Here is a 17,585-nt window from a genome sequence, read left to right as displayed (position 1 = left end):
ATCGTCCAACCAAACTCCTGCAGAGTTTGCATCGTGACAGACAGGTCCTCCTCCAGACCCTGGCTGGTCGCAGACCGAACCAGAATGTCGTCCAGATACCCCAGGACAGAAACGCCCTGGGTCCTCAATAATGCCAGAACCGGTGCAAGCACCTTGGTGAAGACCCGCGGAGCCGAGGCGAGACCAAAGGGCAACGCCACGAACTGGTAGTGATCCTCCGCAATGGCAAATCGAAGGTACCTCTGGTGACCCTCGAATATGGGGATGTGAAGGTACGCATCCTTCAAATCGATGGAGGCCATGAATTCCCCCGGAACCAGGGCAGCCACCACCGACCGCAGGGATTCCATGCGGAACTTGCGAACCCGCACAGAGCGGTTCAGAGCCTTCAAGTCCAGAATCGGACGAACCTTGCCCTCCTTTCTGGGCACGGTGAACAGATTGGAATAAAACCCCCGAAACCTGTCCCGATGAGGCACCGGAACCACCACTCCCTGAGCCCTCAGGTCCCGCACCGCCAGGTGCAGGTCCCGCAAGCGCTCTGGAGACAGTTGAAGATTTGAGGGAAAAAATCTGCTCTCCGGCCGAGAGAAAAACTCGATCTTGTAACCAGATCGAACGATTTCCAGAACCCATCTGTCCCGCACACGGGCCAACCAGGGCTGAAGAAAACCGAGCAAGCGTCCCCCCACCCCAAAACTGGGTGAGGGCGCCCCTTCAGGCCGAACTGTTATGGGCTGCAGGTCCGGATTGGCCGGACTTCTGTTTACCAGACCAGGGCTTCTTCTGAGAGCCTTGACCTTTGAACGGTTTGCCCTTGTAGTGCGGCCGAAAGGCACGAAAGGACCCCTGAGGGGGCCGAAAATTAGCATGCTTCTTCCCAGAAGCCCCCTTAGCCTTGGGGAAATGGGGCAAGAGAGTGCTCTTACCCCCGGTGATCCCCTTAATCAACACATCCAGGGACTCCCCAAAAAGGCGAGGCCCATCATAAGGCAGATTGGCTAAGGTCTTACGTGAAGATTGGTCCACCGACCAACATTTCAACCAAACCAGGCGGCGAGACAACACCGCCACGCTGTGCACACGTGCAGCCAACGGAATCAGGTCCAGGTCCGCATCACACAGATACATGACACCCTGGTGGATCTGATCCACCATATCCAGGGTCGCCGGCGAGGCCGAGTCGGCCACTAGGACGCGCCTAAGCATCTGCGTCCAACTTGCGATCGCCTGGGCCGCCATGAGAGAAGCAAACAGAGCCTTAAGCATAGAACCCGTAACAGAATAAGTATGACGGGCAAGAGACTCCAGTCTCCCATCCGTGGCATCACGGAAAACAGGGGAACCCTCTGCAGGAATCGCAGTGGCTTTGTTCAAAACCGCAATTGCATGATCCACTGGTGGAGGCACACACCACCTTTCATCAGTGGCAGGCGAAAAAGGATAACGCAGCTTGAATTTACTTGGTACCGCAAAAGGTTTGCGCAGATCGCGCCATTGATCCTTAACAGCGCGCTGAAAATCAGCATTGCAGGGAAAAACCTGCGGCGTCCTGCGTTTCCTCTGCGTCCCATAAGCCGCCAAGGCAGCGGGGGGACACACCTCGTCCTGCAAACGCAGCGTTTGCTTAATGGAAGCAATCAACTCATCCATGATTGCAAGCTCTTCAGGCGAGCCAGGGGGAGAATTATCAACCCCCTCAACTTCAGCCTCCACCTCAGACCCCACTAGATCAAGAGAGGAGCGGGACCCCGATAAGGAGGCCCCTGCCAGAACAGCCCCATCACCTTCACCCTCAGAATCAGAGGAAAGAGCAACTCTGGGCCTTTTAGTAGATTGAGCAGCCACCAGCATTTGCACCTGAGCAGCAAGGCCAGCCACAATAGTGGCTAAATCCCCCCCTGGGGGGGAAACAGCGGTCCCCTGGCTTTCCACCAATACTGTAGGAAATTTGCCCTCCTGAGAATCCATTGCCCCTGTAATGCCAGACAACCAAGGGTTAACTGCCCCTTTTAAGCAAGCGCGGCAAGCGCAGCCCACCGCACCACACTCAAGCACAATGAGACCCCCACAGGGAATATGCAAACTGAACACAGGCAATGGATAGCAAGAACAGAAGGATAAAACCTGAGGAGACCCTCGCCGCTGCTGCTGCCTCGATCGGTGTTCCTGGAAAGAGGAAGTGATGCTGCCAGGGCGCTTCTATGTAAGCCTATGGAGGCTACAAGAAAATGGCCGCCATGCATGTAAACCATGCGGCCGGAGCGGGTGCAGGCAAAATGGCGTCGTTTGGCGCCGAAACCGCCGCTCCACAGTACATTAAAACACACATTACATTCCAACATCAGAATACATGTCAGATCGCCGCAGCGATCTCTGTATATGCCCAAACATGCCAAAAAAACATGCCCCACAGCACACAGCTTCTCACACTGACCAGTCTGACACACACAGTGTCATACAGCTCCCCCCCCCCCTTGCAGCCCACAGCATGCAGCCGAGAGATAGGGAGACAAGCAGTGTGAATAGAGGCAGGTTACACAGTCCCAGACTGACACCCCCCCAGACAGACAGGTCCCCACATAGATACACTTACCTCACATGGCGTGGGGGACCCGCACAGGCGAACAAGCCGCTGCACATGAGGCAGGGAGAGTCGCAATTCAAGACGCACAAAATGGGGGTTAAGAAACCGCACAGCGTCCAGTGAGGTAGCCACCTCACCAATCATCCCTGCACCGAACAGGGATGGGTCGTTCACTGTGCCAGGAGCGTTACCTGGCTGAACGCTCGATGGCAGACTGGGAAGCCACTGACCCACGACCTGCGACCAGGGGGATCAGCCCGAGACCCAGTCCGCATGATCCTCTTCGTCCGAAGAACTAACTAACGCTGACAAAATAACAGCTAAATAAAGGTAGAGAGAAAAACTCAAACAAAATATTAAAAAGAAGAAAGAGTCTGGGACAGAAAGTCCCAGCACAGAGAGAGCCAGCCACTCCTGACAAGCTAGACATTAAAACTGAGATATGGTTGCAGGAAGTAGGAGGGTATTGACTGAGGGGACCACCCCTTGAGGGTGGGATATGTTAAAGCTTTATTGTTAACATATTCTGTTGCCTAGCTACTCCTTCGGAGCAAAGTCTAATACCCCATATGTGACGAATATGAAGAGGCGGCGACTGTCGGAGGACGTAAGAGAAAAAACCTTTTGTCAAATTCTCATCCAAGTAATTCTTGAGATGGCAAAGTTCATCCTGCGAAAGAGGATAAACATGACCAAAAGGTAATTTACTATTTGGGAGTAGATCAATAGTGCAATCATAATCCCCATGGGGAGGCAGTACTTGAGCATTTTTCTCAAGAAAAACTTCGGACAGATCCTGATAACATAGTGGTGCAATCTCATCTGTCACCACAGACAGGATCTTTCCATAAGACGGGAGGTTACACGTACTCTCGCAATAGTAAGAGAGGAAGGTTAGGGTCCGTTTCTTCCAATCTATGGTTGGTTGATGTGTGTGTAACCAGGGAGGTCCCAAAACAATGGGAAAGTGGGGTGAAGATAATAGGTCGAAGGTGGTGGTCTCCGTATGAGACTCGTTAGTAGTGACTAGGAGTGCTTGTGTCTGATTTGTGATCGGGCCAGAAGATAATGGAATACCATTAATAAGACTCACAGAGACAGGCTTAGGTTTTGAAATAATAGGTACTTTATTTAAAGTAGCAAAACGTATATCAATATAATTTCCGCAAGATCCTGTGTCGATCATGGCCTTAGTGGTAATCCTGGTCTGGTCCCACTGCAATGTCAAGCGAACAAAAAGGTAAGGGTTAGTAAGTGAAGTTGTCAATCCCCCTAGGAGGACATGTGAACACTCACCCTCTTTTTTGCGGACAAGGGGACAGACGCTTATCATGTGATCCGGGGATGCGCAGTACAAGCAGAGATTACTGGATCGTCTCCTGGCTTTTTCAGTAGTTGATAAAGGTGGGCGTATGGTTCCTACCTCCATAGGAGTAGGGTCAATGGCCGAAATCCGAGAAGGACTGGATAATGGCATTCCCATTTTTTCAGCCTTTCTTTCACGTAGCCTCCCGTCTATGTTGATACTGAGTTGTATCAAAGCATCCAGGGTGTCCGGTAAATCCGCTCGGGCGAGCTCGTCTTTAACGGCTTCTGATAGGCCAAGTCTAAATTGAGTTCTCAGAGATGTATCATTCCACCCTGAATCAAGGGTCCATCTTTTGAACTCTGCTACAAAGTCTTCTACAGGTCTCCTACCTTGTTTCAAGGACCTCAATTGAATATCGGCAGTACTCTGCCTATTGGGGTCATCATATAGACTAGCAAGTTCCGCTAGGAATAAAGCATAGGAGTTGAGAAGCTGATCGTTTTTCTCAAAGAGAGAGTCTGCCCAGGCCCGTGGATCACCCATTAGGTATGAAATAATAGTGCAGACTTTGATATGATCAGTAAGGTAAGTACGAGGTTTTAGCAAAAAAAGTAACTGACATGCGTTTTTGAATTCACAAAATTTTTTGCGATCACCTGTGAACACCAGAGGAGGATTTATTTTGGGTTCAGGGGGCTGAGCAGCGGCAAGTTGTGACAGACGGGTTACCTGCTGCTTCAGAGCCTGATTGTCTTCTTTTAATTCAGTAAGAGCGTGTATTAACGCAGTTACTTGTTGTTTTAATTGTGTCACCTGAGTGGGTAAATCTGCTGAATCCATTTTAGGTTCGTTCAATCTGTAACGCTCCTGCGTTTTTTGAACAAGATGGATTTGCAGCTGCAGAAAAACTCCACTCAGTAGTCATGCAGAGATACGTTGAAATACCAATCCCAACTCCCAAGACTCATCACAGTGGTCTGTCTGATTCAGCATACAAATATAGTGATGATGAGCTAGAGAGACAGGTTTGAATGGAGACAACAGGAGACAAACACTTGAGAGGAATGTTCATGAGAGTATAGATGGTAGCAGGTGGGATGCAGATAGGTTAGCAATCATGTATGGTAGTAGGTGGTAGGATAGCAGATGACATACAAGAGACTAACCCAGTGCAAGGATAGATGTTAGTAGGCTCAAGAGCTAGCAATCTAAATAGTGCAGATGATAGTAATAGTCCTTAGTATGCAGAGCTAAATAGTGTAAGCTTGGTAGGAAGGTTATGGAGGATTCCCCTGCGGGGTACTTATCACTAATAGCAAGCAGTAGTAGAGTGGTTCGGTATGAGCAAGTGATCCGGTAGCGGGATACAGGGATCAGCAGCGAGGTTCCGACAGCGAGGTACGCTTGTAAGCATATGAGCTTCACGGCAGGTTGAACAAACGATGTGAGTGAGAACGCCGGCGGTTGAAATAGCCGCTCTGCGGCGCTCAGTGATGACAGCATCGGTCTTAAAGGTGTATGCGCACCTACCAGAAGAGAATGGTGGGACGCATACACGGAATTGGAAAGTGGAATAAGGGTACCAAAGGTACCAGAACATTACAGACACTTATTCTGCAGCCAGCCCTCGGAGACCCCTGCAGACAGTAGTCTGTGTTTGCTTCACTCAGAAGAGTTTATTTCTTTCACACTATCTTTCTTTCTTTCTGTGCTTTTCTGTCTCTATGTTTTTTTCCTTTGACCTTTTATAATGGATCTTACTGTGGCATAAGTCATTTTTAAAGGGACTGTAAAAGGCACAAATGTAAAAGCATTGATTTGTAAAAGTGATCTCTAGTAGTTCCATAAATTGTTTGTTCAGACTATGGTTCATGAATCATGTCCCCAGATGTCAACAACTCTTGTAGAATGCTCAATCTTGACCGCTTGCTACAACATGTCTGCAGTCTGACAATTTTCTGTAGTATTACAGTTACTAAATGTTATGTGCAGCCCTCTGGTGATATCAGGGTCATCACTTTAGCCCCCCTATATCTAGAAAGTTGACCATTACTGCCCTCAAGTTATTGAGTTCAGGCTGAGCAGGTGGATGACTGGTCCATGTACACTCCGCTCATGCTGAGCGGACACAGACACAGCCTGTTCTCCCCTATGTAAATGATCTGCCCAATCGGATAACTGATCTTATAAACGGAAGGGGAATGGATCCCCAACCATCTTTTTTTAGCAGGTCAGATTGGATGTAAGCGGGTGTAAATGGACGCCACCATTTCATAGAGCAGGGGTCTCCAAACTTTCTAAACAAAAGGATCAGTTTATTGTCTTTCAGACTTTAGGGGGTCGAGCTGTGGCCAGCGTGAGTGGAAATTTTCCTGGCATCGGTGGGAGTAAACATCCCCACATTTGGTTTTGGAGGGGGGTGGGGATAGTGCCCCATTGTTGGTATCATTGGGAAGAATAGTGCCCCATTGTTATTGTCAGTTCGCGAAATGGCACCTCATTGTTGATGTCAGTTGGCAGAATAGTATTTCCGATCAGTGGAGGAAATATAGCCCCAAGGGCCGGATAAAGGCAAGCAAAGTGCCGTATCTAGCCCCTGGGCTGCAGTTTGGAGACCACTGCCATAGTGTGAAAGGGGCCTTACTGTTAATACTACAGTTTACAAGCACATTTTAAACAACTGTGCTCATTTAACCTTGTGGTAACAATTTTGGGAAGGCCCTTTTCTGCTCCAATATGACTGTGCACCTGTAAACAAAGCCAACTCTATCAATTTTGATTTCTCTATCAATCTATTTTGGTTTGGAGGAACGCCTTGACCGCCACCCTAATAAAAAAACCTTTAGGATTAATTGGAACGTCGATTGCGAGCCAGCCCCTGACCTCACAAATGCTCTCATTAGCTGAACTCACAAATCCACACTCCAAAAATTGTGAAAAAGGGAGGGCTAACTCCATTTTAATGCTCATGGTTTTGGAATGTTATGTCCAACACGCTTAAAGAGATGTGATATAGTGTGCCTTTTGATACTTATGAATTTGTTTTTCTCTACGATTTTGCATGTCTGCCCCTCAGAGTTATAAAAAACAAATTACTATGCCTGTGTAATTAGGATTACACTGGCCGTTTGGTCATCTCTTCTAGATGCCTTTTCACCTGGCAGCAGTGTTTTGGTAGTAAAACGCGTTTAGGAGCATCAAGCTCTTGGCCATTAATTTATTTAATTGGCCAGAATATGAATTTATTTGAGTCAAATGTTTTTTCTGCCAAAACGCTGCTGCTCCTGAAGGTCTCCTTTTGCCTCTAAACACCTACAGAATGTGTGCATGGACACATAGGCAAACATACAAGGGTGTTTAGAAGCGGAAACAAAATGGCATATGCCCTTAACAGCAGAGTTAAAAATCTCCAGTATACCTGAGGCCTATGTCCATTTTGTGTGTTTTTTATTTACCCTTTATTTACACCCCCACCCACCACCTTTTAATATTTCCTGATTGCCTTTTCTACAGACTTCCTATAAATTCAAATTGTCTTTAGACAATGTCTTATTTATTTTTTATTGCTTACTATTCACCCTAATGTTTATCTCCTTAATATCCCTTTCTAAAAATGTTTCTTTTCCCCTATAACCCAAAATGTTTCACTGCTTTTCATGGCTTCGTCAGGGGTCAACTGCTTATTAGTACTCTTTGTGGCAGTGTTCATTGTGCAATTTAACACACTAAATATAATAGTGATTATTATTATTATATTTTATATTTTGTGTGTTGAAAGAAAATTTATTTTGGTTCAGAAGAGGCATAAAAAGTAGAGAAAATAAAAAAGAAGACGCCAGTTCAAGAAGATTTGATTTTATAGAAACTCTGCAGAGAAACGATCAGGAATAATTAAAAAGAGACAGTAAAGTTATAGGAAATTCCAGACAGAGGACAGAGAAGAAAGATATGGGCAACCCTGATATGGTATCTTTTCCTAAAAAGAGATGATGTAGTAAAGGGTAAATAAAGAAAGAAAACAAATTAGACAATAACCCCACTGATGTCCCTTTCCTTTGGCCAGTAAAGATGGAGGTTTTTCAGGAACTAAGTTCTGATTGCAATTTATTAAGACATGGATTTTAGGGATGAATACTGTACTTATATATCCAGTTAAAGTCAAAGGATGTTTGGAATTGTAAGTAAAAAAATTATATTTGTTACACAATAAAAATATCTAGTGTTTCTTTCACAGGTTGGCAGCGGTTGTGGCGTGGGATACAATGTGAACATTGCATGGACAGGAGGTGTAGAACCCCCTATTGGAGATGCTGAATATCTTGCTGCTTTCAGGTATTTTCATGCATTCAACTGAAGATATCAGAATGTACAATTATCCTTATGATTGTGATCAATTAAGAAGTTAACATTGTGTGCTTTGTGTTTCAAAGTATTGATCCCAAGAACTCAAACCAAAATTGTTATTTTAATTTTATTCAGACAGGGGAAGAGTTAGAAATTCTACTAGTTTGTCATCACTATATGTGTCCCAATGGAGGAGATTTATGGTTTAGTCCTGTCCCAATGACAGGTAGTTTGATGGGCACAAAGATAGCAATAAAGGCACAATTATTTAATAGAGCAGGTAGAGATGTTCTCCCCTTGCGCAGATGTGCCACAGGGCTTGGATCCCAAAAGAGCCCTGTGGCACATCTGGGCATGTGCCAGTTTCCCCGGCCATCTCTGCACTTGAAGGGTTTCCCACACATGCGCAAAGACTGCTACAACAGGAGTTTGAAGGCTTCCCTGTCTATTACATGCATGAATTATGCTCAATTATGTTGGCACCAAAGGGGGAAGCAGGGCCTGTACAAAGCGGGACTGAAGTTCCCCTTTAATGCATAGTCATCAATAAAAGGTTGACAGTTCTGACTTTTAAAGTCAAACTTTTTGAATTAAGGGCAAGTTCAGGGTTGTTTAGACTGTTTATGGGCAAGACTCTGATCAGTGGTCAGCTGTAGTAAAAAATGCCCCAGTTTCATTGAAATTGAAAACTACCCTAATGTCAGTGAAAGGAAAAAAGTCCCCAGTGTCAATGGTCAGTAGGAGGGAAAAACCTTGGTGGTCAGTGGGAGTAGGAATGGTGCCCCATGAGTGGTTATAGAAACCGTTCCCCCTTCATTGGTGTTTAGGAGAGGGATAGTGGCAATGCCCAATTGTTGGTGCCATTGGAAGGAATAGTGCCCCATCGTTTGTGTCAGTGTAAGGAGTAGTGCCCCGTTTTCAGGTTTCATTTTTAGGAACAGTGCCCATCATTGGTGTCAGTGAAAGGAATAGAGCGCCATTAATGGTGTTAATTGGATAAGTAATGTTCCCCCAGCATTGGAGTTTAGTGGTCATTTCCCCTTTGATATATGTTACATGTCACATGCAGCTTTTACAGTGGCCACAAGATGTCACAGCTGGAACTTTGCACCATTGGGCAGGAGATCACTCTGACCCACAATGCCGATTAAAGTACATCATCTGGGGCTGAAAAACTTTGTTCCAGGCTGTAGTTTGAGGAAAACTGATGTCTAGTGCAGAAAGATAATTGCCAGAAGGATTTAAAGAATGCAAAAGATATAACTGTTCTTATCCCCATGAAAATAGAGAAAATATGGAATGAAATGGCTGCTTTATACAATAAATCCCCACCATAATTAAAACTTTAGAAAATTATGTTGTATAGAATTTTAGCTTGACAAAGGTGTATTATTTTTCTAACATTGTTGCTTTTCTCATTTGCTAGAACGGTGGTCATGCCCATAGCTCAGGAGTTCTCCCCTGACATTGTCCTGGTCTCCGCAGGATTTGATGCAGTGGAGGGGCACCAGAGCCCACTTGGAGGATACTCTGTTACAGCAAAATGTAGGTCTGAGTACAATCACATGCATTCTTCTTTGTATTACTTATTTTTACCTTACTAGTAGTGTTTTAGCTTTGCTTCCCAGATCATTTGTTCAGTCTATGATAATTAAATATCTGTAATAAAACAGCTAGTAAATTCCACTTTTTACAGGAACCTCTGAGGCTCTCACTTTGATCCTGGCTTTACTACCTAGAGACTTAAGTTACCCATAGATGGGAACAATTTGAAAGGAAAATTCTTAGGAAAAGAATGTTGTAAGAAAGTTTTTTTTAAATCATTATTGGTTCAAATCAACGTTCGTTTTTGACAACAGTGGGAAGAAAATTTTTCTCAAACTAATGAATTACATCAGTAAATGTGGTTTTCATTCAGTAAAGTCCATTCACTCCAAAATCAAATGTTAAAAGCAAACAAAGTCTTTCAAACGACATGCAAATGTTCCAAGAATTTCTGTATCCATTTGCCTAAGACTTTTCCTAAGAATTTCCATTCCAATTTATATCAATCTGTTAAAAAGGTTCATAAGCAGCGCTTGATAGCAAGAAGTCTCCACCACCTTCAGAGTATACATCACAATGTGATCTCCCAATCTCCTTACCAAAAGGAAGATGATAAGAGGCATATAGCATGTGTAGGCAGGGGATCTTCTAAATAACAGATCAGTCCAAGATGCAGCATTGAAAAAATACACTCCAAACATTTTCCTCCAGATCACTGCAGGCACAGCGAACACCTTTGAGGCCAAGTTTCTTTTTTGTTCCTATGTTCTTACAGTCTGACATCGAAGAGGTTCCTCGCAGCCGCTGATATCTTCTCCCTGGCTTCTTCCAGTTGCCGATCTTCATCGGTCTTAATTGGTTAATCTATAGTTAATCTATGGCTAGCTTTAAGGCTTGTACACACTTGACGAAAATCTGACTAAATATCCTCCAATTTTTCTCTCTCATTATCAGCGGTCATAACCCTTTTTAGTTGACAGTGCATAATGTTCATGAAATTTCTCGTCCGATTTTTATTTTATTTTTTTTGGGACGTTTGTACCTAGACTTCCGGGTCATCAGCAACGACCAAACGAAAATTGGTCGTGCTGGGGATGAACAATAAAAATTTTGGGGTTTGTCCCTCCGTTTTTTTTCGTTGAAAATGTCGGCATTGGCTGCTGAAAGTTGTGTACACACTAGCTGAAAATTATACGATTTTACCTCAGACGGGAATTTTCGGCAGATTTTCTACTCGTGTGTACCCCACTTTACTGACCTGGACCCAGCATGCAGGTAGAGCTTAACTATGGCCATATCAGGTTTTGTAACTGCTGTGGGGCCCAGAGGCACAAGTCCAAAATCTGCCTGGCTAAATGGTGATTTAGGCAGGTAGCGAAAGTATATGTTAAATACATTTGGATTACATTTTTGTATGTTGGTTTGGGAACTTGTATACTGTTTCTATGAAAACAATTAGTAATCTGCATCGCTAGAGGACCTGCTTTAACAGATGGAGATTGGAGAGACAGGGGCTCCCTTTATAGGTATGCATGCTGGATGGGAGTTGTGACTTTTCAGATGTTAATGGTCACACAGTTGTTCTGGATCAGTAACTGACAAGTCAAAAATGGCAGCTTCCATACCTTACATGCTTCCTTTAAAAGAGAATACCCTAGCCTAGAATAAGGTCAAAAGATAAAGAGATTTGAATATAACAATGTAGATAGATAGATAGATAGATAGATAGATAGATAGATAGATAGATAGATAGATAGATAGATAGATAGATAGATAGATAGATAGATAGATAGATAGAATTATGCCTCGTACACACGCAATAATTGTTGGCCGTGAATTTTTGGCCAACGTCCGATCGACCGATTGTCGGGTTGTTAGTATGATGCTTCCGACAACCGACTGCGACTTTTCGGCCAAACACAATCTGGTGTGCATGCTATAAAATTTTGTTGGCCGTCAACACAACGGCCGATTTTCCGTCAGTCAGTACAGATTTCGGCAGACAAAAATGTGATGAGCAAGACTGGGCATGCTCAGAGAAGAAAAAACACACGGAAAGTAAACCATCACATGACATCACTTCTGAAGTTGGTTTTTGTTGGCCGATAAAATTCGTGTGTAGTCTAGAGCACATTTCAACCAACACAACAACACTGGACAAAAGACGGCCGATCGGTCGGCCGATAATCGTTGCGTGTGTACGAGGCATGAGTCACAGTTCTGCAGACAAACCAATCAGCTTCCAGGTTTTATTGCCAAAGCCTAATCGAACAAGCAGAGGTGAGAAGCTGATTGGTTTCTTTGCAGAACTGTGACTAATTTTGCCCTCTCTAGCTTTATTAAATAAACCCCACAGTTTCCCTATAAGCTGAATTGGAAGGACTTGGCTGGACACACTGGGAGCCAGACAGCCAATGTACACCTAGGTTTTTCCTACCGTTGCAATGGAAACAGATGAATGGTTTATTCTACCCGAGTTTGTTCACATTTGTGATGATAACTACATTTAAAGTAGCTGTAGCATATGCCCAAAGCAACCAATCGGACATTAAAATAAATGTTCCCATTTTTCTAATCTGCTCTACAATCACTCTGATTTTATAATAATGTTTAAAGTTTTTATTGCACAATTCTGTTCTTGTTACACACGGTATTTATGTTCCTAATTCTTTTCTACGTTTGTTAAGGTTTTGGTCACCTTACCGCACAGTTGATGTCTCTGGCGGGTGGAAGAGTTGTTATGGCTTTGGAAGGTGGTCATGACTTAACAGCCATCTGTGACGCCTCTGAGGCATGTGTATCGGCTCTTCTCGGCATGGAGGTGAGGATAGTACGGGGGCAGCACTCTAGAAAGGGCAAAATGGATGAGTTTTTCCATTGGTCAGCTTTCTAAATCCTCTCCTATTTTACAGCCTGCGCCAATTGAGAACAGCGTCCTGCAGCAACGGCCCAATGAAAATGCACTGAGCACACTAGAAAGAGTCATTGCTATCCAGAGTGAGTGATGGGACGTGGGTTGTAGTTATGGTTATGATCCATTGTGTATATGGCTTATGTGTAAACTCCTATGAGAACACTCAAGGCACTAATCAAGCAATTGTACAATGTGTATATATAAGCTTTCAGCCATTGTCTTAAAGTGGAGTTCCACCCATTTTTGGAACTTTAGATCTTTGTAATCCCCTTTAAAATGGCTTTTACCAATGGAAACTTTTTTTTTTTTTTTTTGCTAGTAAATACCTTAATTTTGGCTTTATTCCTCCTCTCCTCACTTCCTGGTCCGATCGGCGATGACGTCATTCGGCGATCCGCAGTGTCTGCTGGGATGTATTCTACTTGCAGTAGCTGTATCTGTACTGAGCCGTGCCTGCCCCGCCTCCGCCCCGCCTCCTCTCATTGAATTGCATTGTATGAATGTATTAAGGCTGTTCTCTGCCCAGCCTCCGCCCCGCCTCCTCTCATTGAGTTGTATTGAGAGGAGGCGGGGCGGAGGCTGGGCAGAGAACAGCCTTAATACATTCATACAATGCAATTCAATGAGAGGAGGCTGGGCGGAGGCGGGGCAGGCACGGCTCAGTACAGATACAGCTACTGCAAGTAGAATACATCCCAGCAGACACTGCGGATCGCCGAATGACGTCATCGCCGATCGGACCAGGAAGTGAGGAGAGGAGGAATAAAGCCAAAATTAAGGTATTTACTAGCAAAAAAAAAAAAAAAAAAGTTTCCATTGGTAAAAGCCATTTTAAAGGGGATTACAAAGATCTATGTATTCCAACCTATTAAAAATGGGTGGAACTCCGCTTTAATGAATCTGGATTTTTCAACATCAGCTCTAAAAAAAAACCTTAAATACAGAGATGCAGGGGTTTCAAATTTTAACCACTTAAGCCCCGGAGGATTTTCCTGCTCAAAGACCATGGCCTATTTTGCGATTCGGCACTGCGTGACTTTAACTGACAATTGCGCGGTCGTGCGACGCTGTACCCAAATGAAATTGACGTCCTTTTTTTCCCACAAACAGAGCTTTCTTTTGGTGGTTTTTGATCACCTGTGAGATTTTTATTTTTTGCACTATAAACAAAAAAAGAGCGTCAATTTTGAAAAAATAACAATATTTTTCACATTTTTTTATATGAAATTCCCCCAAAAAAAAAAAAGTAAAAATCTAAATTTTTTTAACATTTTATGCCAATTTGTTTTCTGCTACATATTTTTGGTAAAAAAAAAAAAAAAAAAAAAAATCGCAATAAGCGTATTTTGATTGGTTTGCGCAAAAGTTATTGTGTTTACTAAGGGAAAGATTTATGTCATTTTTATTGTTTGTTTTTTTAAACTATTAATGGCGGCGATCTGCGATTTTTTTTTTTGTGGGACTGCGACATTGCGGCGGACAGATCCGACCCCTGACTAACATTTTTGACACTTTTGGGGGAACCAGTGACATTACTACAATAATCAGTGCTATAAATATGCATTGTTACTGTAAAAATGACACTGGCAGGGAAGGGGTTAACTTTATTAGTGATCAAGGGGTTAAGTGTGTCCCTAGGGGCGTGATTCTAACTGTAAAGGGGCGTGGCTTGTGATGTAACCACAGAGACATACGATTCCTACATAGCAGGATCGTATGATCTCTGCAGTTACACCAGGGAGAATGACAGGCGGCTTTGTTTACATCAGCCGCCTGCCTTTCTCCCTCTCCAGCGGGAGATCGCGAGTGACCGGCAGACATCGGAGCCGCCGGCCACTCGCGCGGGGATGTCCCTGAACGAGAGGGGGCGGGAGCGCGCCTCCGGTGGCGCGCGCTCGCCCCCTGCAGGCTCCTGGGCGAACGACGTAGTACTACGTCGTTTTGCCCAGGAGGGGCTGACTGCCGCAGTAAATATACTGTGGGCAGTCGGCAAGCGGTTAATATAACATTGCTTCACATATATTCCAGTCCTGTCTGGAGCCAGTCAAACATGCCTAAGCTGGTAGCCTGGCCTAAACGTATGTAGAATCAGCCTGGTTCTCATCATTGCTCCGGGGGGATGCACGTTACATACTATGATATCAACAATTGTGGTATTGTGTTTTTTTAATGTAAATGCTAGGTTTTCTTTAAAATAGGCCTTCAAAAGTAAACAGTCTGGCAAGAAAGTTTTAGTTGGCTATCTTTTACAGGAAAACACTGGAGCTCCTTGAACAACATGACTGTGGGTCATTCCCTTTTGGAAGCACAGCGAGGAGAAGCAGAGGAGGCGGAAGCTGTTACTGCATTAGCCTCATTATCGGTAGATACAGAACAAAGCAATACAGACTGTATCTCCAGGTAAGCATGGGGGGCAGGGACAGCAATGGACAAAGCCTATGGAAAATGTTGTTAATATAGGTGGAGTTTAAAATGGGTGTTGCAGCACAACTGTCTGAAAAGGTAAAAACCATGGTAGCGCCACAAACCGCAGTAGGTGCTAAATGGGAAGTTCTTCCCTGTCATTTGCATTTGAACTCCAAGCAAGCAGGTAAATAAACAGCTGCTACATATTTGTGAACTGTCTTAGGCTGGCCATAGACAGAGCAATTTTTTTCCTGGAATCTCAATCCCACCGCGCCACTGTGTTAGGGGAATACCTGTAATGAGTAGAGACCAACGCCAGGCAAGCTCAGTTCTCAGGTCTGCAAGAGATTGGAAAGTCTGAATTACTAGACTAATAATCCGTGTTGGGGTCACAAGCCAAGTTCAATGCAGGAGGAGAGTTTCGTAGTCGGGGGTCGCAAACCAAAGTCGTTTTCCAAACGCACTAGAAGTAGCTCATGTAGTATGCAGGATCAGACCACCATAATTTGGTGACAGGAACTGCAGAGGCAAGGCATAGGAAGTTCATGGGAGGAGCAAGGAGTTCAAGGTTCAATTGCAATCAAGACACAAGACGGGGTTGTCCAATAGTTTAGACAGGGAGCTGTCCAGCATCCCAGATAGCTCAGTGAAAAGAATCAATGCCAGACACAGAACATAGAATCAATGATTGAAGAATCAATGCCAGACACACAACCTCAGTTAGCGAAACAGCATGTTCACTCAGGGTTGATTGGGACACGTGTTCTAACAGCAGGGGGGTGGGGGAAGCCATTCGCGCCAGGAGAAGACAGTAATTATTACTAGCTTCTAAAACAGCCACTAGCAATAATCGCATGTAAAATCCAGCAGGCTGGTTGTACCCAAGCTGATTGATCGATCAACTTGGGTACATTCAGCCTGCCCATACATGGTTCGAATTTTGGCCAGTTACTTCTGAACTGGCCGAGAATCGAACTGTCTATGTCCGGCTTTACCTGCCAAAAAGATTTACAATTTTGTTCAGCCAGGTCCAGACACAGGTTCACGACCTCCACTGCATTTAGGCAGTCCAGTTTGGTCAGGGACATACCCTTAGCCTTGTGATTAGCCTTGTGATTGGGCAATAAAATAACAGCGCCATACTGATCCTTTGGCATCTCTTTTTGTTAGCAAGTTCCAAGTAATAGATTGGCAGCTCTTTGCACTGAGTGCAGTAGAATCTGGTTCCAAGTGGTGGTCCTCCCCCTTTCAGTGCTGTAAATGGCAAGGTCTACTGCAGACTGGGTTGCCTGTTAGTAGAAAGGTATCATGAGGCTTTTTCTATTGTTCTTAAATGTGATCCAATGACACTGGTTGTTATAGCTTGGGCGGTTAATTGTATATTATACTTAATTATTATTTATTCATATTATATTATATCTGTGTACCTTTCTACATTGCAAACTGTATCTTGAAAATCTTTAAAAAATGTATTGAAGGTAAAAAGTATCAGGAGGCCTATGAATGGACAACTTTAGGGAGCTCAAGGCTTGCCTTGATACCCTCATGCCACATCTATTAGAAGCAAATTAAATATAAAGTATAGCGCTTACAATTTGTAATTCAGCTTCTTTGCCATTACAGGCCATTGGAAGAGCCCATGGAGGAAGAGCCAGCTCCTTGATCTCCCCCCCCCCCACCTCCCTTTGGACTCCACACACCGCAATCCTTTTTTTTATTTTCCTTTCTTAGTTTTTGTTATGGTGATCGGTTTATTTTTTCTATTAAAACCAAGAAACAGAAAAAAAACAAGAAAAAATGAGAAAATATAAATGGGTCACATGTCCTGTGTCCAAGCGGGCAAGACTAGCACACCCACCCTTCCCTCTCCTCGGGACCCCTCACTCTAAGCCTACACCCTGTCTCTGCTGCTGAGTCTGGTAATGCTACTGCTAATGTTCCATTGATTTGTGCCTCTTACACCACTGATATCCTCACAGCTTCCTTTTAGTACTTCTGTTCCATGTCTTAAAGTGGGCCTACTGTATACACACAGTAGAAGCAGCCATTTTGAAAGCCTGCCAAGATGGCCAGTACCAAACATGATGTAGGGAATATGTTTTGTCGGAGGAATCTTGATTTTTTTTTGGACCCAAAAGGGTAGGTTTTTGTTATGGTGGAACAACAATGAAGGGGCCTATTATGTCAATATATCTTTTTGACTTTGAAAAATTGCCATCAATTATGAACTGTTCAATTTTTCTTGACATGTACATTTGGTTCCTATTGAATGATGGAATTGATAGGCTGTTTTTTTTTTTTTTGTTTTATATTGGCTGAGACCTAAACATGGCAGCACTTACTGTGTAGGTACTGGGTTCACTTTACATGCTCATCATTTGAAATCCTACATTTACTAAGGCCCATTTCATTTCATCCCAAGGATCGTTGCTTTCAAATGTTACTCAATATACTAACTGCTGAATGGCATGAAAAGAGTT

General features: G+C 44.0%; 1 protein-coding gene across 8 annotated transcripts in view; it reads left to right on the top strand.

Annotated features, from left to right (window-relative positions):
• HDAC5 (histone deacetylase 5) overlaps positions 1-17,585 on the top strand; it is a 168,768-nt gene extending 151,183 nt beyond the window's left edge. For all 8 annotated transcript variants that reach the window (XM_082271251.1, XM_082271250.1, XM_082271245.1 and 5 more), the window contains 6 exons: positions 8,131-8,228; positions 9,667-9,785; positions 12,473-12,606; positions 12,698-12,782; positions 14,952-15,099; positions 16,729-17,585. In XM_082271251.1, the coding sequence (XP_082127377.1) occupies positions 8,131-8,228; positions 9,667-9,785; positions 12,473-12,606; positions 12,698-12,782; positions 14,952-15,099; positions 16,729-16,768 (624 nt within the window). In that variant the 3' untranslated portion in view covers positions 16,769-17,585. The remainder of the gene's footprint in view (positions 1-8,130; positions 8,229-9,666; positions 9,786-12,472; positions 12,607-12,697; positions 12,783-14,951; positions 15,100-16,728) is intronic.

The sequence above is a fragment of the Pelophylax lessonae genome, assembly GCF_965119305.1.
Source record: "Pelophylax lessonae genome assembly, chromosome: 11".
Classification (NCBI taxonomy): Eukaryota; Metazoa; Chordata; class Amphibia; order Anura; family Ranidae; genus Pelophylax; species Pelophylax lessonae.
The sequence above is the reverse complement of the archived record's forward strand: the minus strand, read 5'-3'. Positions and strand labels throughout refer to the sequence as shown.